Source organism: Clarias gariepinus, chromosome 21 (assembly GCF_024256425.1).
Source record: "Clarias gariepinus isolate MV-2021 ecotype Netherlands chromosome 21, CGAR_prim_01v2, whole genome shotgun sequence".
In the NCBI taxonomy this organism is placed as follows: Eukaryota; Metazoa; Chordata; class Actinopteri; order Siluriformes; family Clariidae; genus Clarias; species Clarias gariepinus.
Genome location: NC_071120.1, coordinates 9732634 through 9758358, shown reverse-complemented (window position 1 = coordinate 9758358; position 25725 = coordinate 9732634). Strand labels below are relative to the sequence as shown.

Genomic DNA, 25725 nt, shown 5'->3' with positions numbered 1-25725 from the left:
TGACATTTTCTAAATTAGGTACACCTGAGGCATCTAATCTGTGCTTGGGACAACATCTGATTTATAAACCTGTGCTTCAATGAAGGAAAATGAGACTGCAATCATTAAAATGTCCATTTGTGTTGACTTTGGAGAAACAAATTGTTACATTAGTTGTGTTGAGCTATTTAAATTGCTTTTGTTTAACTGATTTATTACAAACAGCTGCAAGTTAGTAATTTTGCACAAAACAAAGATTTGATGGGGGTTGAAAAATTTCGGGTGCAACTATATTTAAACTGTTACATGATGTGTTATAGGTTAAAGCATTAAAAAAAAAACAATAATTATAGCACGTTTAAAGAATGAAACACTTGGGGGGAATAATCATCCATTGGGTGGAATGGTAGCGTACTGGTTAGCACTGTGTGCATGGAGTTTGCCTGTTCTCCCTGTGCTTGGTGGGTTTACTCAGAGTACTCCGGTTTCCTCCTACAGTCCAAAGACATGCAGGTGAGACTAACTGGGATTCTGAAATTGCCAATAAATGTGCGAATGAGTGTGTGAGTGTTGACCGGAGGTCCTATGATGGTTGTGAAAATGGGCATAAATACAATAGGGTAATCACCATTGGCCAGCACGGTCCCTAGTTGGACTACAAAGGTTTTTAGATGGAGTGGTGTGATGACAAAGTCCTGTAACAACCCATCCTATCCATCTACCTACTGTGTTACAATGCTAGACGACGGTCGGACACATTAACCTTTGACGCCACCGTCACTACTTTGGGTACCTTTACCTGAGTTCTCCAGCTTCTTTTAACCTGGATTCATACATTTTTACAATCGTTCGCCACATGGCAATTTAGCACTTTGTGTAGACTTTGGAGAAACCACTTGTCATATTAGTTGTGTTGAGCTATTTAAATTCCGCTAGTTTCACTTATTTATTACAAAACTATTGCAAGTTATTAATTTTTTTGGGCTAAAAAATAATTTTCAATGGGAGTTTATTAATGCGTACACACACAATCATGGCGTACAAATAAAATGCACAATCTTATTGAGTACACGTTGAAGCACGGGCGGCGTGACGTATGCGCTCGGAAGCTCCGCCCCTCCCTCTGTTCCAGCCCCCTGCGCGCGCCTGGTCCTGTTGTTGGTTCATTTCCTCTCAGAGGCGCAGTGGGGGCAGAGGGGCTGGCGCGGGTGGATTTAATTACCCCCAAAAAACATGTAACCTGAAATATTCTTTACAAAAAAGCCGAAAAGATAAACGGAAGTCACACAGAAGAGTCTTAATAGGACGGTTTTTATATATTTTATTTGTTTTTCTGAGGCCTGCGGATGGCGAGCGCGAGCGTGGAGTGAGTCTCGCGGAAGGTAAGATGAGAAAGAGAAGAACGGCTCTCCGCTCCGGTAACCGTACGCCTCTCTCTCTCTCACACACACACACACACACCGAGGGGAGAGTTTACTGAGGAAATTCCACCAACAAACTTCAACTTACTGCTGTTAAACTTGCACTTTTGCATCGTTCTCTACAGTTAAACGTTGCTGTAACGGTCGGTTCGAGAGATTTAAACCGTTAATAACCGTCAGTCTCTGTGACATGAAGCCCCGCAGCAGCTGAGCTCGCGCTGTTTAGATTAATCCCGGAATACCTCACAGAAATCACACCGAGAGGGAAAAAAACAGAATGAAAAGAACAGAAGTAATATAAAACTGTGTCCTGACACGAATCAACACGTTATATCCCTCACCAGGTTCCACACGATACGATATTATCACGATACCGATACCTAAAGGTACCAAATCGATTTGTGTCGCAGTGCAAGCTTCACCATTTTATACATATTCTGACAGATTCAGGTTTTGTTAAACTTCTAAACAAATAGTTTTTTTGAAGACGTTGTGCTGTGTAAATAGTTTAGTTTGTAAAATAGTTTAGAGCGTGAAACATGTAGGATTATATAGGAACTACAGCATTTTACTGCCTTAAATGCTAAATAAAAAATTCAGATCCCCACCGGGTCTGTGTGTGTGTGGAGTTTTCATGTTCTCCCCGTGCTTGGTGGGTTTCCCCCGTTTTTTAACAGTCCAAAGACATGCAGATTAGCCTTGCTGACGATCTTAAATTGCCCGTAGTGTGAGAGTATATGTGTGTGTTTGCGCCCTACGATGGATTGGATCATGCCCCAAGGCTCCTGGGATAGGCTCCAGCGACCCTGTACAAGATAAAGCAGTATAGATAACGAGTGAGAGTAATATATACTTATTCACACACTACGCGCAATTTGGAAACACCGATTAGACTAATCTGCATGTCCAATATTGTGTGATATCGTTTTAGCTACCACTCAGATTTGTCAGACATCACTTAGTGACCACCATTTTGCTGATATTAGACGCCATGTCAGCCGTACGGCATAACTCTGAAAACACATTATATAGGGTCGTTGGCACAGGCCCTGCCTAAACCTTTCGTTGATGAGGTAAAGTTTCTTAAATGCTTTTGGCTGCTGTGTGAATCAAGTCCAAAGCTACAGCCTTAGAATTTGAAGCCTCAATATTGTATAGTCACAATATCGTTCTGCCTTGGTGTTTTTGGTCTTTAACACATATGTGTCCCTGATGGGCGTCGGAATAATTCCCAAAAGCAATAGGATGGGTTGTTGCGTCCTTTGCACCGGACAGAAGGTTTCCTGAGCTGCATTAACTCCCGATGTTGTCGTTTTTTTTTTCACATGGTACCTAATCGGCTCCAGATGATCTGATTGGATAATTAGCTGTGGCTGACCCGTCTGACCGTAAAGCAGCATTTATCCTCCATTTACTTCCAGCCGCTGTTTTTACACTGTGAGGTATGTGTCATAGGGCTGTGCCATTTGCTAATAGTTGTTGAAAACACGGCCTGTCGAAACCCTGGCCCTCATATCGCACCAAGAGCGAGAAAATACTTTGTCCTTCCGATAATCCAAGATGTTCAGAATAATATTAGGATTTGTTTTGCGCAAGTCTGTTGATTAATAATGGCCTTGGTTTAATAAATAAAAAAGGAATTCTTGGACAGTGTGTGCATGTGCACTGTAACCATGTCAGGGTTTTAAAAATTGATTAGACTATAGTAGCTGCAAGCATGTAGACGTTCTTGCGCCATAGCTGTCCGGGACTAGGAGAGTGATTTTGAAGACGTTTTGGTTTTATTCTCATGAAATGAAGATGGCACAAGAATGTGACGTTAATTAATTTTGAAAACACAGGCCGTTCTGTTCAGACCTGAGCGTCAAGGCTGAACAACTGACTTTAAGCTGAGTGATTATGTGAACATGGCCTTGGAGTGTGTTCATGGAGGACTGAGCAGGCCGGGACTCTCGCTTATTGTCTCTCTCTGTGTCTCTCTCTTTCTGTTTGACTTAATAGGTGCCATGTGTTTTGTGTAAATACCTTAAAAAATTTAAAACATTCACACATGGGCCCATGCCATCAAAACACACAACAGTGCCAATCAGCAGCTTGAAAGGAAGCTTCATTAACATTGCATAACTGGATGGAAAATTTTCTCCTATTCGAAAATTATTGATTTGCTTACTGTTTATTTATTTTTTTTCTGTGCTCCTCCTCTCTCTTTTCGTAGAAAGCACCAGCCGGCTGCACCATGCAGGGGTACAGAGGCCCAGGCCGCCATCCCCAGTCAATGAATCCATCCAACGGATCAGCGCCTTACTCCATGACCCGGGTCGTACCCATGAGATCACCGCCCCCTGTCAAAGCCCTGCCTCCACCACCAGCACGTCCAAAACCGTTAGCTCCTCCACCAGCACGATCGCCTGCCATTCACGTCCCGGAGGCCCACAACCGGCAGATAATGAAAAACACCTACATCTGCATCGGAGTCAGTTTTTTCACGTTCTTCGTCGTGCTTTTCCTCGTCCTTGGTCTGAGCCCCAGAGAAGTTCTTGATGGTAAGATATTTTGAGAAACTTATTTCTCCTCATTTTTAACACATTTCTTAGTAAACTTTCTGCAGGTTCTCATAAACACAAATACTCTTTCCGCACAGCATAAGAGAGATTTTTGATCCACTGAACAAACGCCTAAAAATTGTCAAATAAAGTCCTCTTCTCTTTTAAATAAGCATTTAGCACATAATGCCGTCTAACACTTGCCTACCACAGCTAATGCACTTTCTGAGCAAATCCCTGTATATTGCTAAAGGTCTAACTGTGGGTGCATCTGAAACAATAAGCTGTTGCAATAAGAATGAGCGCTTTGTTCTTTGTGCTTTAGAGAACTGTCCCGACCACAACCTGATGCTGAGCAAATGGAAACCCGGAAATAACTCGAAAATGGATGTGGTCGTACGTAACGGAGAACGGCTCAAACTCATTGCATCAGCCACCATGCGCTCTCTCACCATCCAATCAGGAGGTAAGGCATGATCATGTGACTCGTGTGTAGTGCAATGCAGCTCTCGATAGCATGTTCTGAACCATTTCTGTGTGTTCACAGGGTTGGTGGTGTTTGCTGATAATAAAGACGGTTCGAACAACATCACTTTACTAACAGGCTTTATTTTAATTGAAGATGGAGGCGCACTTTACATCGGCGCCCCGAAGTGTCGTTATCGTTCGCACGGCACCATCACGCTAGTGGGCCGCTCAGACGACACTTCCGTGTCTCCCGTACCCGATTTTGGACGCAAGTTTGTCGGCGTGCGTCCCGGTGGCACACTGGAGCTCCACGGCCTCCAGCGTCCGTCCTGGACTCTGCTAACACGCACCGTCCCCGCCACGGGCCTGGCGGCAATCAGTTACACCTTCGAAAAGAACTTCAGCAGAGGCATCAACCTTCGCGTTGTAGACCAGGACACGGGCGCGTTGCTGAGCAACGAACGCTTCGACACGCACGAATCACAGAACGACAGCAGAAAGCTGACCCAGATGCTGCAGTCGCTGCCACACGGGCGCATCGTCACTCTCGCCGTGGGTGACTCGGCTGCAAAGAGCCTTCTCGATGAGACCAAGAGGACCGTCCAGGAGCTTCTGGGCAGCCACTACGTCCATAAGCTCAAATACAGGTATCCTGTAACGCTAAAGTAATCATAGGAAATGGGAGGAAATCCTGACTCGCCCAAAGGTCCTGGAAGTTACGGGGTTAAAGGGCTCTTATACACGTGTATGTAATTGCTCACAGCAGTATAATATAATGTCTCTGTCTTATAGACAACGTGTAGTCAACGCTTTGATGTCAACTTAAATTTTATTCATCCTTAAAGCACAGGAATATATATAGCATGCATGTGCGCACACATATAAATACCCCCAATGTGGAACCAATTGAGATGCTCGCCATATCCGCGGTGTAATGGGTCACTAATAGGCCCGAGTTTCTTTGGAGCATTAAATCCAACTTCATCCTGGCATCTTGCTTTGGAAAAAATAAATGGAAGAAAACCGGTCCATGTTTCCTTTCTCTGTATTTGTACAGGAAAAGCGCCACTGGAGGCTTAGGCAGGCGCGTTTCCAGGATGTGTGCTAAAAAATGAGCTGACTTATGTGGTTTTGTGTGAGATGTCTGAGAAAGAAAACACACAAAAAACATGACTGGAAATGACCTGACAGTCAGGACAGGCACAAAGGGCAGGACACACACACACAGGCACACACATGCACACAGGCACACTTACACCCACACAGTGTGGAGTGACATTAAGAAGCCTGTTGCAATCTATTCTACCCATTGAGCACTAAAGGGCTTACACGCCCTAACACTATGACCAGATTCTCACACACACACATTCTGTGATTTCTCCAAAATTCTCTGTAACTCACACTTAAACACACTCTCACTCTCACTTATCCTTTTTTTTTTTTTTTCTTTTCATGACTTGACAGAGCCTTTGAAGGCTTGGCACAAACCCCCACCAGCCCCCCTGCACAAACAGAAACATCTGGCACCATAATGTTCAAACTTGCGCCAGGCTGAGTTCCCTACCACACACACTTTATGATACCTCAGCACGCACTAGGGGGTCATGGGCGTGTGTATGTATGTGTGTATGCGTGTATGCGTGTGTGTGTGTGTGTGTGTGTCTGGGGGTGTGATTATTCCAACCTCAAGGAACTTGGATCACTTATTGTGGCTTGAAAAAGTCCACTGTGGTTATTGAAACTATTTTGAGAGTAGTAACATCAAGTCTTCACATTTAGATCGTGGCGTTGGACCATGATGTGCCTTCAGTTCATTATGATACACATATTATATTTCATTCATTTAACAGTTGGAAAGCTTAAGTTCCAGCTCTGATTTTTACACATCCATGACACTGGAGAGTCCTTCTTTAATATTTAACATGTTAATGCATGAATTAAGACCTTCTGAACAATCAGAACCGAGTATGTTCCATAACATCGTGAGAAAAACAACAGCAGGGATAACACTCTTAAGCATTTATCAAAGTAAGTAAATGCATGATCCAGGTCCAGTTTCATGCCCACACTTGCGTGATATTTCTTTTTATATTTTGTGGCAGCAAACACTGCCCCCACTGCAATCCGATTAAGACTTTAAAACTTGTTTGCTGGAACTCAGTGCTGTTTCCAGTTATATTCCGGAAAACCACCGCCCTGGCCTCGGCGGTCTGTCCGAATGCTGCACTATACCCTGGTGACTCTTCTTTTCATTCAGCGGGAAACGGCTGTCTTTGCATGCTTTTGGTGTGACTTTGATCGGAAAAACAAAATATTCCGATCGTTTCCCCTGATCTTCTGACGTCTTGTTTTTGTAAAATGCTATGTCTGAGTGGAAGCGTGTTTACTTTTAATCTTGGCAGACATTTAGCACTTTAGACACAGGTCTCTCTGGAGGAAGATTGACATTTACGTATCGTATTTTAGTGGACTTTTCTTTGTTAGAATTTTTTTTTTCTTTGGGTTATTGCTTGCATTTTTATTTTTATTTTTTGGCCTTTTTCGCATCTACCACCTACTGAAGCAGAAATAAAGTGTGACTAAGAATTCACAGAAGTCGAAAGGAGTCTAAAAGTAGCATTAATAGCAGAAATAAAAAGCTAAATAAAGACTAACTGCCCAGTAAAACTTCATGCCAGTGGCACTTCTGTTCTTAACGTCCCTTGCACACAAAGTTGTTGCATTTTTGTCAAAGACCTGACGTCATCCTGCACTGCACTGCACTGTGTGGGCGTGTGTGTTTGTGTGTGTGTAGGAAGGATATGTCATTAACTGCTGACATTTAAGCATGGCATAACATACATATGCTATTTCTAGGTAATAAGCTAATATTAATATAGGTTATTAATAATCTAAATGTGTTAATCATCAAGCATAATCTAAGCTGCTTAATGTGCTAGAAAGTCAGTTGGCATTGCAGCTCTGAAGTGTTTTTGAGGAAGGAAGAGATCAATTTGTTGACATCTTTCATGAAGCCTGACACTTGTAGTGTGCCAGAGCCCTTTCCACTTCCACAATGCTGACCAATCAGTGTCAACACTCCACAGCGCGGGGAGCTCAGCACTTCTCAGCACAAGAAGACAATGAAGAATGGCCAGCTCATGTCCTAAACGTGCATCAGGATCATGGGGTTCTTTAAAATAACAAGGAATGTCTGGGAATAAATAGTCTAGATACACCACAGTATTGTGGAAAGTTTTCAGAATTGAGGGCAAGATGACTAGATGAATGTTTGAATCCAAATCCAGAGCCAGTCGTAGGAGAAACCTAGGTCCAGGCACTATGAGACTTGATACTAGGCTGAAGGTTCAGGACACACACTGCTGAATGTACTCTGGATTTGCTGCATTCTCTATTTAGTCAGGCAGAACTTGGGCGATTTAATCAGAAAGAATGAGGTAAAAGATGATGCATATTAGTGCAACTTTATCATTTGTATCTATTAATCTTGATTACAGCAATAAATAGGGCTGGACAGAAGTTGCACACTTAAGGATTTTATTCAGTCCTCTTGAGCTTTGATTAGACACCATGTGGTGGTCACACTCCCAGAAGCACTCCTTTTACAACCGGGAGTCCTGGAATACGCCTGTGCCATAAATGAGGTAAAAAACTCCATAGTTGTGATAACCTGGTCATTAAGTACATTCAGGTCGTTGACTGACTTTTATTGCCACATAACTTTGCTAAGTCCAGACCTAAGCAAATAAAGTAATCCCAGATTACACTTCCTCCAGAAACTTGTACAGTGGACACTATGCATGATGGGTGCATCCCTTCATGTGCTTTTCTTCTTTCACTGACACGCCAATCACTCTGGTATTAGGGTCAGTCTGAACTCATCAGACCGCATGACATGATTTTTTTCATCGCTCTTAATTCAAATATTTATGCTGCCTAGCAAACTGAATACTTTTTCCTGATTATTCCCCCTAGCAAGTGCTTTTCTTATGGACACACAGCTGTTCAATCCTGAGTTCTCTAATTTTCACTATTAAACATACCTCTGGTTTTTACTGTTGGTTTTTTACCATGCAAAGTGTTTAAGTGATCTCTGTTCATGATTTCTTTTTTTCCAACCACATCTCTGCAACATAAATGTACCATCCTTACAGGTTTTGATAATGTTTTTAGGGGTTTATAACCCAGTTCCAGTAATTTTATCTCCTTAGTTGTTTTCTTTGCTTGATGCAGCCCGATAATTTGGTCCTTTCTGAAATGTCGAGCTTTTTTTTTATTTTGGCAAGGCTTTGTGTATAGAAACAGAAACTGAACAATGTGAGATGCTATTATTCAAGATCAAAATTTTTTCGAAAGTGATCTCGAGTTACCCCGGATAGTTTCTCTAATGTTTATTTAACATCTGTTTTCTTTTTTAAAAATTGTATTTTATTTTCTCTTTTGCAGGCAGGCTTGGGCGTTGGTGTCGGTGGTCGGTGGAGGAAACGGCTCCTGCTCAGAGGACGTACGCGAGCACGAGAACCACGACACCGGGGGAAAGGCGCTCGCCCGCCGAGACTTTGTCACCGTGGACGGTGTGCGATTCTTCGTGTCTGCTTACAGCGAGTGGCGGAACGGCAAGTCACTAAATCACTTAAAATCACAACTTCTGTACCTGTGCTGTCGATCATCAGCGCTTCCAGAAGCTGGAGAAATGCTAGGGTCTTAAATCATGTCAAACTAAACGTCTCGACCTTAAGACCCAACACACACTTCTTTTTCGAAGGAGTGGTTTTATTTAGCGCAGCTGATTTGTTCCTGCTGCGAGTACGTTATTCCTCTTGCTTAATCTTATAATTGCAAATACATCATGAATAAATCACACGGCATGTGCGGTTAAATTAAATAAATTTTCCAGCGTAAACCGGAGCGTCTGTAACGACGTCATTGATTACCAGCTCTGATACACAAAGACAGCTCTGTGCATCAAGCTCTTTCTGTGCCACGCTGGACTCATCCCACCTCCAGCTATTAATGCGAATAATCTCTGATGAATGAGCGGCTCATGGCGAGAGGATGAACCAGGCTGACCCTCCGAGAACGACAGCTCTTTAGTCTGGGAACGTTACAGCATCAATTATGTCTTATTATAGCCATTATCGGCTCGCCTCGGGGAGCTATACACGATGTAAGGACAGTGTGCTATTGTAGTTTCTTTGATAGTAGCTCTGTGTGTGTGTGTTTTTTGGTGATGTTTTTGCGTCTGTGTGTGGAGATTGAGCAATCCGTGCATCATGCAAGTTCTTGATTTTGTTGCTTGCGTCAAAAAGAAAGACAGGGAATTGAACTAAAGCTTCTAAAGCTGCTGTTGTATTAACATGGACACACAGAATTACAAACTTTTTGTAAATCACAAGACGTGTGGGTCATCGCTTTAGTTTTTTTTTTTCTTCTAAACTTACTAACATCTATCTGAACTTTCTTCATCAGTCATGTAATGGCCCCCTAACCCTACTGTTTAACAGCACAACTTCATTACGCTATAATACTGTAATTACTACTTTATAGAGATGCGTGTAAAAACAAGTAGCGAACCCAGGTGCAGGAATGAGTGTGGTTCACATGTAGATGTCATAAAAACTGCTCCTGAGAAACAGGGTGTGTCCGTGCTAAGTCCTTCATCAGCTTCATTTGTATATACATAAGAACTACGTAATTAATCATTATCGATTAATTTAAATATATGGTTTATGTCAATGTTGAAAAATTAAAAAAAAAATTCACAATTTCACTTTGGTGTGGCACAGCAAGTTTCTGTAGTTCTGCGATAAACCCCTGTCCCAGTCCTTGTCTGGTGTTCTTTGCTAAAAACATGTAAAGTGCTGTCAGGCATCTGTTTGATTTTATTTAGCATGTAAGTTGCATGTGATATATTCTGTTAGGGCTGCACTATTCTTGACAAAATGTGAATCATGATTTTTCTTCATGGGAATTGAGATCATGATTCTCTCTCTCTCTCAAAAAGCATTGAGTGCAAATGCAGGCAAAAAAGTGTTTCTGCACAGGACTTTCAACTCTCGTGTTAAAATAAAAGTCACCTTCCTCTATTTAAATGTAAATTAAGTGTTAAACACAAAAATAATATTAACAATAATATATAAAAATAACTAATAAGTGGCACTTGTGCATTGTGGATAATCAGACAACTACAGAACTTCATCAGTGTATTAGTTTATATTATTATTATTATTTTATAATAAATATAAGGTAAATGTAACAGATTTGGGTAGTATGTGGTTAAATACATAGTTTAAGGTGTAGAATTTATTGTTGTGAAAGGGTTTATCGCTCAGTCTTAACACACTTTCAGTAAACTTCCTTTGTAGTTTTCACACAGTTCTCAGAGTCTCTGTGTAACAGCTCGCATCAATACGGCAGATTTAATGATCTGATACTTTACGTTATAACCCAATTAGAACTGCACGTGCCTGTCTCTGATCATACAGTAGTATGTATTAAAGTTTTTAGCATGTTTGTGTGTGAGAGACATTTACCATATATTGATAAAGAACACAGATGCCCAATCAACTTATGCCATGATAAATGCAACAACTGAAAAAAATTAAACACCCATATCTTACATATGCGGTTCCACGTGGTGTGGCGTTTTAATTGTTTCTAACCTTTCCACACGAAAAATTAAATTTTTAATTTTTGTAAGTCTTCTTGGAACCTCGTGGACCGTTAGGCGTCACTCGCTGTTGTGGTCAAACTGTATGATCAATATCACAACACTCTGCTCGCTGAATTCCAGTCGGACAATGTGTTCGCTCAATGTGTATGTGTTAAACAGTTACACCCCTATCACACCTTCGCAGTTTGACTTGCGGTGAGACGTGATGTTAGGCACCGCGAGTCAAACCGCTAAGGTGCGATAGGGGTGTAACTGTTTCACACATACACATTAGAGACACATCGGGTATGCGTGGTTTAAGTGAACAAAAATAAAATCAGGGTGCAAAACAGTTTTAGGCATAAAAATAACAGTATACTACTCCAACTCCTGATCACTGGTTAGCTTGTTTAGGTCCACCTCCTTGTAACACGTTATGTGATTGACAGCGGAGCGCCTTAAATGAGGAAACCTTGACTGATGCAGCAATTCGGGGTTGCTGTAAAGTAAATAAGTGAACTCGTGATACAGCGTGATCTGAATGCTGAAAAATACACACAAGTTTATCGCTGTAATTCAGAAATGAGATCGCAAATATGTATGACTTGATATTGTAATTTTTTTAAAATAATAGTGCAGCTCTATATTCTATTTTTTTTAATAGAACTAATTCAGGTCTGTAGCTTGCATCTTACCAATCCCTCATATTTTGCTAAAATAACCAGAACTTGTAAAGACTGGTAAAATTTTACACTAGATTAATAAAAAAATAAAATAAATAAACATGATTACTGTTTATCTAAAATAACAAGAAAACCTGTTGGTGAAAGTAAGTTTGCACTTTTAGTCTAAATAAGCAGTTCATAATAATTTGCTTAATAAAAAAATCTTATCCTAAACCTATACCCTCTAATGCTAATTATTGTTTTGAAATCGAAAATTTTGTCTAAAAAAATAATCTAGAATTCAATTTATGGGCCATAATGCCGCTCTATATATATTATTTTTATTAATATATTTATTTTTTATTAATCTTGAAATTTTGTATGTGAAAGACCAAAGTATTATTATTAGGAATTAATTAATTAATTTATTTATTTATTTTTGTCTCCACAGGTTTCGCCATATCAGGATTCCAGGTGGACGTGGTGGACCAGGTGATCCTGAACGTGCAGGATGACGTAAGCAGCTGGAGGCCAGGAGATCGCATCGTGGTCGCCAGTACTGATTATTCCATGCACCAGGCTGAAGAGTTCACATTGCTGCCCTGCCCCCACTGCGGCAGAACACAGCTTCGGATACAAGGTGAGACAGGGTGCGTGCGTTCGCGTTCGCTCGCGTGTGTGTGATTCTCTCTATTTATACTCCATCACTAATGTAACTTTCAATGTGCATCCCAAATAAAATAAACAATGCTGCAAATAGACATGGGACCATTTCTGAGATCAGAAGAGATAAGTGCTATCTATTGACTACTAACTTAGACATCAACTTCCTCAGAGACAGGAAAAGGCTAAGGGACCTCCAGGGATATATACATGAGATGTTTTTGATGTTTGTGTTGGTGTTAGCGTGCCATTGTGCTTCTTGTGAAACATTAGAGAAACAACAGCAAAAAAATCTGTTTGTTTCTTCTCACTTAAAGACATCACTTTAACAGGGTGAGTTTATGGTACAGTCTGACAAAGGAAGGTTTGTTGTAACGTAAGTTCTTAGCTGAAGTCTTTCCTGCTACATATGCAGCTGACAACTCGTATCTCTTCAGCAGTTTTTTTGTGTGTGTTTGTGGTTCAGGGAAGCCTCAGTTTACTCACATGGGCGAGATTGTGGACGGTGTGGACATGCGCGCTGAGGTCGCCCTTCTCTCTAGGAACATCCTCATCCATGGAGAGATGGAGAGCTCCTGCTACGGCAACAACTGGTGTCAGTACTACAACCATGACACCTTCGGAGGACACGTCAAGGTCCGGCGATTTAGAACGATTAGTTATGATTGTCATAATTAGGATTGTTCTCTTTTAATTTGTATTGTTGGTGTTTTTTGTGTGTGTGTGTGTGTGTAGATTCTGGGAAATTTCTCCTCAGTGCACATGTCTCAAGTCGAACTGAAGCATATGGGACAGCAGGCAGAGAGGGACAGCAACCCAGTCCACTTCCACATGTGCGGAGATGTGGATGAGAACAGCGCCTACCTGGACTCACTCTCCATCCATCACTCGTTCTCCCGCTGCGTCTCCATCCACGCTACCAACGGCTTACTGGTGGGTGGTGCCAAAACTTAAATAATGATGTTCCCAGAAACACAGTATCTGTGCGGGAGGCCATTAAAACATTCACACATTAGTGATGTGTGTCTCCTTTGCTGTTTTTCGTCAGGTCAGGGACACGGTGGGATACGACACGCTGGGTCACTGTTTCTTCCTGGCGGATGGAACCGAGCAGAGGAACACGTTTTATCATAACCTGGGATTAGTGACGAGGCCAGGGACCATCCTGCCCACGGAGCGCAACGACACCTTGTGCATCAAAATACGAGATCGGGTGCACGGGGGATACACACCTTCACCGGCCACTGAGTGCAAGTACGAGCGCTCTCATAGAAACACACACCTCCCTTAAAATTCATCAGTTATACTTTTAATTTGTTTGGCGAGTCCCGCCTCTTGTAATTGGTAATTGGTTGATCTTCACTACACAAGGATTTTTTTTAAAGGTTGGGAATTAAGCGTAGTGTTACTTCAGCGCAGTTTAACCAACATCATGCAATTTATATTTCCTCATTATTAAATCTCACTCTGCATGCGGTTGGTTATTAGTGTTTTATTAGCTTTTATTTTATTCCTCAGCTCCGTTATGCTCCACACAAGATGTGTCAGTCAGTCCCGTGACCACCAGAGCTCAGTCTGACTTTTACAGACCCGAGTGCAAGCTGTACATCTTATGAGGTCATTGGAAGTAACTGTGTACACCCTGAGATACTTCACTGTACACACGTTTAAATGACGTTGTTCACATTTGTCTTTCTCTACATCGCTTATTCCGTCTCCTCTTTTCACAGTCCCTCAATTCTGTCTGCTCTTTATCTCCTTCTCTGTCTATTAGCACTATCAGCCTTTGTTTACTTGGACAAACAGATGCTGCTCATAAACACACGTACCAAACGTACAGATAGAGTATACATGTACATACAGACAGTCAGTCATTCATGACAAAGAAATTAAGATAAGGACTGATGAAAGATTCAACAACAGCATGCCGAAACAAAATAATGAAACTAAATCAAGCTTAACAGCTGTTTGAGGATCAAATATTCATTCTAGAGACCTGGATTTGATTTGATGAGCTAGTTAATCATTCACAGACACTTTTAGTATATTTAAAACAATGAATGATGCGCTCTGTCCGTATGTGATTTTGGTGTTAATTTGTGTGTTCGTGTTTTTAGGGCTGTGTCGACGTTTTGGATCGCCAACCCAAACAACAATCTGATCAACAACGCAGCCGCTGGCTCGCAGGTGAATCAACCCTCCTATCGATTATTACTCCTAAGAGAATGAACTGCAAGTTTATCGTTAAGAACGAACGAACAGAAAGTCCGAGTGTGATAAGGGCTGACTAGCGTGATAAGGCCAGTCTAATCAGCTTTAGTCATTTAGGAGTTTAGGTTGGGGCTTCTTAATTGAAGAGTTGTGACATTAAAATGATAACAGCAAACAAATTTAGAAGGGAGGATGCAGAATCTGCCTTCAGGTCCGCATACAGGCTACAGGTGACCATGTCAACTGTGTCAATTAACAGCTGAACATTATTAAAAGTTCAATTCAGTACAAATAGATGTTTATTATTTTAGTGTTCTGTAAATACCAGCTTTTTGTTTCTATAACCAGGAAATAGTTGGCAACTATGTGTCCATGTCTTATTTACTAAAACAGATAAGAACAGGGTCCATGCATTGTCTACTGAGGGTATAAGTCACACCTCCTTTATCGAAACTGACATGTAGAGAAGCCATACCCGAAACCTGTTTTGCTGTGCTTGACCGGGCATGCCTCTTAGTCTACCATCCTAGGTTAAACTGGATTATGTTGAAATTTTATATATATATTTATAATAATAAAATGTAAGATCTTGTTGGGTTACAGTAGGGCTTAAAGTCCTGTGACTGGAATACTACTTGTTATCTCAGATTATGAGATTCCTGCCTCCTTCCACCTTGTTTATTAAAATTTTATTTGGCAGTAAAAATCATTTTGCATTCCCGTGCCAGTTTCTCAGCGCGTTATTAGCAGAGGGTTATGTAAACACCGGCATGTGGCATCAGTTTATCCCACAGTTATTAGAGTGTAGGAGTCCTCTGCTGAGAAGAGAAGAGTGGCGATGAGAGTGAGAGAGGGAGAAAATAAAAATTGTGCACTCTATGATGGTGGAAACGGGTAACATGGGTAAAGAGCCATGTGATTATATTTACAGTAAACGGGGAGATAGCAAGCATGTTTTAAAGTTTCTCCTAAATCCATGTGTTTGGCTGTTCTACATGATGCCATCTTGATCTGCAATTTTATAATTATTTTTTTATGTAAGAAAAAAATTTCAAGTAAGAGCGTGTCTTATTTTTTGTCCCTGGTTAGGATGCAGGAATTTGGTACATCTTTCACAATTCCTCGACAGGAGACTCTAATGGGCTCGTTCCCGAGACTAAAGCTGAACTGACCCCGCTGGGGATTTTCTACAACAACAGAGTTCATTCCAACTTCAAGGTAAAACGGGTTCGAGAACCAACTAAAGCAGCTCGGATTTCAGACCAACTTTACTGTTTACAATTATAGCTTCTACAAACATGAATGTGGAATCGATTACAGTGTTTTTATTTGTGCTGGTGCACAAACTAGCCATCTGTTTTGTTTGCTGGAAACATGCCACTGTTTTTAAATAAACTGGGTGGCAGTTCACCAACACACACACACACACACACACACACACACACACACACACGCGCGCACACAGTTTATAATAGACCTCTGTTTTCAGTGTACATTAACAGGTCAGGGAATGGAAACACAGCATAACTAAATCATCTTAGTCTGTAGGAAATTAACTGATGAGGGGCTCAGAGGGGACTCACTTCATTCTAATCTTATGATTGATGAGGGCTGTAATGTAAACTGTTTTTTCTGCTTTGACAATCTGTTAACCATTTTACATGTTACACATAAATAATATAAACACAAATCAAAATAAGTTACTCTGATGCCGTCTTTTCTCCAGGCTGGTCTTTTTATCGATAAAGGAGTGAAGACGACAAACTCCAGCGCTGCAGATCCTCGCGAATACCTCTGCCTCGACAACAACGCCAGGTCTGAATCATTCACACACAAAATGCACCCCCCCTCCCCGACACACACACACCTAAAAAAAAGTTGTTGTTTTTTTTGGGAATATTTGTCACACTTAAATTATTGAGCTTATCAAATCATTGTGTAATTTTAATATTACACAAAGACAGCTCGAGTAAATACAAAATGCTAATTTTTTGATTACTTCATGTATTAAGGGGAAAAAAGCTGTCCAAACCTGCCAGGCCCTGTGTAAAAAGGTAATTGGCCCACAACCTAATAACTGGTTGTGCCACCCTTGATGGCAACAACTGCAATCAAGCGTTTGCAATAACTGCCAGTGAGTCATTCACATCGCTGTGAAGGAATTTGGGCCCACGCTTCTTTCAAGAATTGTTTTAATTACATTTTCACAGCTTGAAAACCTTTTCACATTTTTCAGCTTTTTTTCCCTCTTAATAAATGAAATCGCCATTTTAAAACTGCCTTTTTTATTTGTCTAGGTTCTTTGTGTAGTATTAAAATTAGTTTGATGACCTTGATCTATCAAAGTGTGACAAAAAAAATCAGGGGCTAAATACTTTTTCACAGTACTGTATATTCAGTAAAATTTTATTTCTATAGCGCCTTAAACAATTGACATTGTTGCAAAGCAGCTTTAAAAAAATTATTATTCAAGTTTGTATGAAATGTGAATGTGTATGAATCAAAATGATAAGCTGAGGACGACAGTGGCAAGGAAAAACTCCCCAGGATGGCAACAGGAAGAAACCTTGAGAGGAAACAAACCTCAACAGGGAACCCATCCTCATTTGGGTGATATCGGATAACAGAAATTGATCTGCAGTCATTTATATTTAGTGTTTATTTTTTATTATTTTTTTTATATATGTACTGTGTCCACTATGTTTGTGTGTACAAGTCATTTGAGTTTATATTAAGCTCTTATACGTCTTGGTCTAAAATTTCATGGGCCATTCCTCGTTGGAAACATGTGTCCTTTTTGAATGTGTGTGTGTTTGTTTATACACCTGAGACCGATGTTCACTAGAACAACATAATTAGTGTAGATGCAGTTTCCTCTGCACTTACTCACTCTAACTTCGGTAAAAGTGAACAGTAAAACCTTGAGGTAGCTGTGTGTGTTTGTTACAGGTGAAATTGCTTTAAAACCTGAAGAAGTTGTATGAGGTGTGTGTTCGTTCATGACTCAGGTTTCGTCCCCATCTGGACTCGGACCCTACCAAGCCGCGCGTGGCCGCGCTTATCGACACGCTGATCTCCTTTAAGAACAACGACCTCGGCGCCTGGATCCGTGGTGGTGACATCATCATAAGGAACTCTGGGTTGGTGACATCTTCATAAATAAATCAAAAGAAAGGTGCGACAAATGAATAATACAACATGACACTGTACTTTTTTTCTTTGCCACAGATTTGCAGATAACGGTGTTGGACTGTCATTTGCAAGGTACTGTATATATGTGTGTGTATTTAAGTGTGTGTGTCACTGTGAGTGGATGTGTGTTGGCTGTGACCTCATTATTCAAACATACTGTATTTTGCTGTAGCATGGCTAAAACAGATAAATGATTAAGATTTCACGTCAGAAAGACTTTAAATCCCATTTATCCAATCCTAGTGGGCGTGTCCTAGTATTCTATTGAGCATGCTTGATTGACAATCACTTTGTTCCTGACTTCTCCCAGGATAAGATAATGGAGTAGTACTGTTCCACCTTGCATGCACAAAACTGTGTAGATAGTATTAAATAATGACTGCAGTAGTACATCTCAACTCTCTCTCTTCTCCTGTGTGTCAGTGATGGCAGTTATCCTAAAGACATTGGCGCCAGTCAGGAGGTGTCCGAGTCCCTGTTTGTAGGGGAGAGCAGGAACCGCGGCACCAGCGGAGGACAGAATAAATACTGGGGTGTTGGAGGAGTGGACGGCTACAACCGGACACTGCCACGAAACAAGTGAGAGAGACTTAGCACAAAAACATGTTTTATATGAGATCAGTGCCATAAACTGATCTTACTATAGAAACGATATCTCATTAGAAACTGTTTTTGTTGGTGCTTATATATACATATAAAATCTGTTTTAGTTTTATAACCTTGTGTATGCTTGTTTGGGTCATGTACAGGACGTTTCCCATCCGCGGGTTTCAGATCTATGATGGACCTGTTCGGCTGATGAAGAGCACGTTCACGGCGTACGTGCCCACTCCGGATCGGTTCACTACAGCCGTGGGCTTCAGCCTCAAAAACGTCTGGCAGCTCACACCGAGAAACAACCTGTCCTCACTGTCCTTCCTGCCCAGCGTAAGTCTCTATTTCACACACACATACATACACACACACACACTTATTCTTAAGCACCCGGTTTTTTATATATATATAATGTGTGTGTTTTTATAAAAAAAAAATAATAAAAAAAAAATTATTTTTTCTTTCATTTTAAACCTATAAAGTTTAAGTGATCTTCCTTCCAGCCTGTACCTAAAAAAAAAGGCAAAAGCACCATCTGGTGGCATCACTCTTATGTGTCCAGATGTGTGCACTTTATTTTTCAGCACATCTTCGAACGCGTAATAGTGTGTTACTTTAAAGTTATAAAATGTAATTGTGTAAAAGATACATATACAGTAAGCCTAGTATCGTGTAGGTTCTGGTGTGTGTATAGAGATGTACGCTGGGCAGAAGGTGTGCGTGTGTGTGTATGTATGTATGTATGTATGTGTATATATATATGTATATATATATATATATATATATATATATATATATATATATATATATATGTATATATATATATATATATAGGTTAGAATTTTGTTGTTGACCTTTATTGACTTTTGAGCAACCCATTTTCTGTATCCAGGTGACCCTCAGGGCATTTTTTGGTCGTCCTGGTCAGTGGTTTGAGGACAACGACTTGGACGGAGACAAAAACTCAATCTTCCATGACCTGGATGGATCAGTGAGTGGTTACCCCGACACGTATGTGGTAAGAGCTGACAACTTCCTGCTCCAGCACCCTGACTGCGTGAAAATGCCGCAGTGGAGCGGGTCTGTCTGCAGCGGGCGCTATGCTCAGGTGAGGAGACAAACTTGACATCTTGAATAATGTCGTGTTTCCAAATGCAGTAACTTTCAATCTAATGATCCAGTCCAATCCAGTCTAATAATGCAAAAAAACCTCTTGTTTTCTTCTAAAAGATAATACTCTGTAACTATATAATCTCAGCATTTAGTTTTTCTTTATCTAATGTTATGGAATAAATTGATCATTATAATATAAGCTGGTAAAATCTTTACTGTTTATTGGTACAAGCATTTAAGCAAATATTTCATGATTGTATGAAAGACAAATAACATGATTTTATGAATCTGTTCCTAAAATTAAAGATCAAATTAAAATATCCATAAATTGTGCAAAATTCTTTCTTCTACTCCATTAATTTTAGGTGTACATAAAGACGCAAGGTGTGCCCAACCTGAGCCTGTCAATCATCAGGGACGAGTATCCGGATAAGCCCTTAGTGTTAAGGGGCATTAACAGCCAGACGGCGCTCTCCCAGCAGTACCAGCCCGTTCTGATGCTGAGCAAGAGCTATACGCTGCACTGGAATGGCCAGGCGCCCAAAGAAATCGTCCTCTCACTTACCAACTTTAACCAGTAAGCACAGACACATACCTTAAACAACAGTGTAGGTTTGTGTTTCGTTGTTTAGCACAAAGTTTTATTACAACCAAAGTGTTCCTGTTCATTTGACTGTCCGTGCCTTGTTAACCCCTGACTGGCAGGATACTAGACTATTTAAAGCCGTGTTAAACTCTTTACTGACTTTTTGACTTTATTGACTTCTTCTCACTTCTTCTCTGACTCACTGACTGTCGACTGTGTGAATCTTTAAGTTTCTAACTGTGTGACATTCTGACTTAGATCCTTAAAGCATTGAAAATAAGCAATCATTTATTCTAAACTATCCTTAACACAAACCAAACAAATTTGTTGTGGTGTTATTGTAGAGGCGACTGGGCGCTCATTGGCCTCTGCTACCCTTCAGACACGACTTTCCAGGTGATGTCGGACATTTACGACCGTCAGAAAAACATGTTTGATGGCATGGAAGACTACGGCACCGTATCCTCTCTGGCTGAGCTGGAAAAGCGCCAACAGGACAGGAAGTACTTTTTCGACCGGGATACTGGGTAAAAGTCTCAAACAGGCCTCTATTTGATGTAGAAAAAAATGTGTTTGGAAGTCCAGATTATTAAAGAAGGAAAAACTGTCACGAGTTTCCAAAACACCACTTTTTTTCTTTTGTTACTTTTAGAAATTAAAATTCTTAAAAAAAAAAAAAACTGTCTGTGAATAAATTTTAAGTGTTGTGCTGATAAAACAGCAAAAGTATCTTAAAATGTCATTATAAAAGTATCCCAATTAAATGAATTCATCCTATCTGTCTAATAATGAGTCGATAGCCGCTAAGCTCCGGAGGAATCTGTGAGTAAGGATAAACCCGTCCTGCAACTTCTTTTTACAGCCACAATATCCCTTTGCTGAATGACCAGCAATATAAATAAAACCCATATTGCTCTTACAAATCACAAATTAAACATTTATTTTTATTAATCTTTACGTAAAGCGCATTTCTGAAATGTGAAATATCATGGGATTCCTGCAGGTTAATCTTGTTCTTGTGGATTACTATCAGCACTACACCATCTGACTGTTTTCTGACGTCTCAGCGTCTGCAAGAAAAACCTTCCACTGTCAGTGGAAAGTGGGAGGGGCCAAACTCAAATAAGATCCTGTTTAAATTTTAATTAAAGCAGCACCGCTTTAGTAAGCGTTTAGTAATTTACCGTACAGGAAGCATGTTTCACTTTTTTTAGGTTTTCTCTCAGCACTGTACATACTATAGACACAGTAAAAACACATGACGGATGAGATGATCTTCTTTTTTTTTTTTTAGTTTGCTTTGGTTGTACACTCGAGCACGGCATCCCCGTAATGGCCACAGTTACTGCTCTACCCGGGGCTGCGAGCGAGTAAAGATCACGGCCACCACGAGCACTAAGCAAACCTGTAACTGCACCGCTGCTGCCTACCCCAAGTACACCAGGGAGCCCAAAGCATCAGTGCTCATGTCTTCACCCGTCACACAACCCTGCAACAAATGCGGGGCCTCAAAGGTAATAATCAGCAATAGGCTTCACTAGGGGCCGAGTACCCATCAATATTCTGTACCAAATCTTTATACTTATAGATCAACAATGCTCAGTCTTACACTTCTCTTGCTAAGGTCATCTATAATTACACACTACAAGCACATAAAAAAAGACCTTCAGACGGGAACTCACTCGTTCGTGCTGTTATTTCAAACACTCTAGTTAATTATTATTTTTTAACAGCATGCCCTTAAGTGTTTCTTTTATAACCCGTAACAACTGGTGTTTGTCTTTCTGCAGCTGGTTTTCTCTAACGACCCCTGGAACAGCTACCTCCAAACACAGATCAAATCCCTCAGTGTCGCCGATGAGGAAAAGAACGACACGCAAGCCTTCATCACTGTGAGTAATAACAGGCTGACTGTGTACAGGAAAGTGTATTTATTTTACCTAAAGCACTAATATGGATTTTTTGTTTGTTTGTTTGTTTTTTCTTCTTCAGGTAAACACCAAACAATTTAACCTCACTAAAACCGGCTTCCTCGTTGTCACCGTAGATTCCTGCACTGGCAAGGTCCTCAAGAATTTGTTTTTTGTAAAGCCAGACTCCAGGATGGAGCAGTACTTCAAAGCTGAAATTCCAGCACGGTAAGATTTCCAGCACAGTCGCCTACAACTGATCATGTTTGAGTTCCCGTGCATGTTCTCCCTGTTTTGTTTTTTTTTGTGTTTTTATCCCACTACTAAAAATGTTGATGGGTCAATTGAAGACCGTGAAATTGATCTTCTTTACAGACCGGTGCTGTTAATTTTTTTAGACTAAAACTAGGTCTCTGTGTCTGATCAGTGAGAGAGGGCGGTGTTGAGACGGGAGGAAGGTTTAGTTTTTATTGGAGGTTTAAAACAGCTTGGACGACTCATTTTGGCTGAACTCCTGTTGGAGCCATTAATGAAGATCTCAACTAATTCAGCTGAGAATATGATGTCCCAACTTCCTCTGACCCAAATCAGCCAGTTTATTTATTTATCTTACAGCTCTGCCCATTTTCCATGAATCGTCGGATGCCTGATGAGCCACAGTTATAGCAACTTTCATTAAAATTAATATAATTATTTGCAGCAGTGCCATTCTGACTGTAGAGATATAGTGCAAGTGACATACAGTAATTAGTCACCGTTGGCGGTCTAGTGCGAGTGAAAGATGGTCATGTCGTCAGGGATTATAAAGTTTATTACCCTGATGTGAAAGAAAATGATGTGATCATTGTGATATATTTAAATCCAATTTGATACAGTTTCACCCACAGGGTAATAGTTATTACCTGAAGTGATAAATTAAAACCTTCATGCAAAAACCCCTTTAGAAACTGTTGTCTTAAGAAATTTGTCTGTTGTGAATGTATAAGCATTTGCCAACTTTTTTTTAAGACCTAAGTTGCTCAAAACTAAGTCAGAGAGGCCAGATTGAGGTGTTGTTCAGAAAAGAGATTGTGAATATATCGGTAGAAGGATGCTGTGGTTGGAACTGCCTGGCAGGAGGTCTGGAGGAAGACCGAAGAGGAGATTTATGGATGTAGTGAGAGAGGACATGAAGTTAGTTAGTGTGAGAGAAGAGGATGCAGAGGATAGGTTTAGATGATTAGCGGTGGCGACCCCTGAAAGGGAAAAGCTAAAAGACAAAGAAGAAGAAATTGCTTGAAAACACACTTTTATGGATTTGTGTGATGCACATAACGAGCAAGAGGGCGATGAAAATCAGATTTAACTTTGTGCAGAATACCTGAGGGTAAGTCCAGGAGCGAGAGGTTTATTAGATGTAAAACAAACAATGATATATGTAAGAACTAAACCAGCCAGACTTTATTTAAAAGTGGTTATATTCTGAACATAGTAAATGTGAAAGGAGCAGAACAGCCTGTACTAAGTGTAATAAAATTAAATCAGTTGTTGTGCATTTAGTGCAGATAACAGCTTAAAAGCATAAGTAATATTTTAAAATATTATTCACTTTATATTGTAGTCCTTATGGTTTGAAGGAGGATGGGATAGAAACCATATCACCATATCAAATTGTTTGACACATTGTTAGAAATGGCTGTCTAGAAGATTTATTGCTTACATAGAGCAGAATTTCTCATTACAAGCACTGAGCAGCTTGATGACTGTAGTGGTGCGAGTACGACTGTCCAAATGGTCGGTGCGACAACAATCGAGTGACAGTGTGACGTAGCTGTACAAGCTCTATAGGATTGTAACAAACCAACAGTGGGAGCAAATGGTATTTTCTTTGACACTGAAGTGCTTATAATTTTATTTTTTTTTCCCAGGTCAATTGTCCTGCTGGCCTCAAGAGGAAAACCTAATGGATTTGCTGGTGTCGCCCAGTATCTCGTCCCCCTGGGAGCGGCCAAAGTGGCAGACCTGCAGGGGAAAGGTTTGTTGTGAATGATTTACAGAAACTCTCTTACTGTATTTCAGAACCTGCACCGTTTATTTATTATTATTATTTTTTAAGTAAAAGTTATAAATACCACTAAACAATTATACATTGTATACATCTTACAGCATTTAGACCATTACAAAATTTTAAAAGGAAAACATCAGTATATAAATAAATGAACTTGACAGATTTTAGTAAAAAAAAAAAAAAAAAAAAAAGACATCATAAACATGAATCATCAAGGATTTCACTACGGTTTTATATTTCAACATTGATTTTTCCATGAGAATGTTTTGTGTGCTACAGAAAGCATGCCAGTTGGAACAGTTTTTTTGGACTGTTGACAGATCTCTCTCTCTCTCTCTCTCTCTCTCTCTCTCTCTCTCTCACTTTGTTTTTGTTAGAGAGTCTCTCGTTCTTTGGCTTCCAGGGAGCATCATCGCCTCCACCATGGGTCTCGTTCCTAATGAACCAGGGTCAAGAGGTCGTGGAAAAATATCTCCCTCTCTCCTTAAATGAATATTCGTGCCCTCCTGGAACAGAGCTACCACAACGGAAAGATCTAGAACTGCTGAGGAAAGCTCGGAGTTAAAGACCTTACAATGTGAACGCAAATGATTGAATGTGAATTTATAAACTTTATTTATTTGGTGCGAACAAAACACCTTCGGGGGGGTATTTTATAGAGTACACTGTGTGTGTGTGTTTGTGTGCGTGTTTTCAAGTGTTCAAGTGATATTGTGTGTGTCTCATGTCCTAGTATGTTTCGTAGTTTGTGGCACCGACTGGAAAAATTCAACCAAATTATCAGCAGGAAAAATCCGAATTCAACTGTACAGCAAAAAAAAAAAATGCTTAAAGAAGGCACAGCCATGAGGATGTTGAAACATTTCAACTGTCAGAAATAGTGGAGGAAATGCCAAAAACAAATAATTCTTCAGCTTAAACACACTTAAGCATCCAAACAACCAAAACTTCTACATACAGAGGGAAACACAACAAGTAGAACGTAAACACTTGGGCAGGAGAAACAAGATGGGAACAAACACTTAACCAGCCAAAACAAGTGAAAAACAAAGACTTGTGTGAGCACACAGCCAAAATACTTTCATATGCTAACAAACTGTCAAAACAAGTAGAAAACAAAACGTTTGCACACACCCGGTAAAAACAAGTGCAAAAAAACAGACTTTTGGATCCACACACTTACCAAACTAAACCAACCTGCAGAACAAACACACAACCAGTCAGAACTCATCAGTGTGAAATCAGTTATAGTGTTCTAAGGTGTAGGATTCAATCTAGCTTCAAACCTGTAGACACACTACAACTCATAGAAACCAGAAATTTTGATGGTCTATTCTCATCACGGAGTGCACGTGCGCTTCAGATTTCACTCTGAGAAGCGGCTGCTACACGGCTTCCAGATGTGTGACTAAACTGATAGAGGAATGTATTAAAGAACAACGTTAGCAGTGTTTTCTGCAATATGCAGCTAGACTAGAGATTGTATTAATTTAGCACTGTTCCTTCAGATCCGCTTCCTTCTCAGAATTCCCCAACCCCGTTCGTGCAAATACAAGTTGTCTGATGATGTAATCAGAATAATTCCAGACACAATGACTTATTATTCAGTGTGCAGACAGAGTTATTAGAGCTGTATTGAGATGTCTGATAGGGCTGCGACTGCCAGGTCGATGATTTTAAG

General features: G+C 40.4%; 1 protein-coding gene across 2 annotated transcripts; it reads left to right on the top strand.

Moving 5' to 3' along the window:
* Positions 1–1159: 1159 nt before the first annotated feature.
* cemip2 (cell migration inducing hyaluronidase 2) lies at positions 1160–24755 on the top strand. 2 transcript variants are annotated; one of them, XM_053480838.1, is made up of 25 exons: positions 1160–1361; positions 2747–2842; positions 3616–3943; positions 4269–4409; positions 4491–5058; positions 8858–9027; positions 12180–12368; positions 12858–13027; positions 13127–13324; positions 13440–13645; positions 14509–14578; positions 15692–15820; positions 16329–16417; positions 17611–17742; positions 17831–17866; positions 18218–18373; positions 18544–18721; positions 19281–19496; positions 19867–20078; positions 20432–20614; positions 21382–21601; positions 21878–21979; positions 22080–22225; positions 23905–24011; positions 24422–24755. In XM_053480838.1, exons 3-25 carry the CDS (start codon positions 3637–3639, stop codon positions 24607–24609), a joined length of 4113 nt encoding a protein of 1370 aa, XP_053336813.1. In that variant the 5' UTR covers positions 1160–1361; positions 2747–2842; positions 3616–3636; the 3' UTR covers positions 24610–24755. The 2 variants fall into 2 exon arrangements, with proteins under 2 accessions (XP_053336813.1, XP_053336812.1); XM_053480837.1 differs by lacking the exon at positions 2747–2842.
* Positions 24756–25725: the final 970 nt, after the last annotated feature.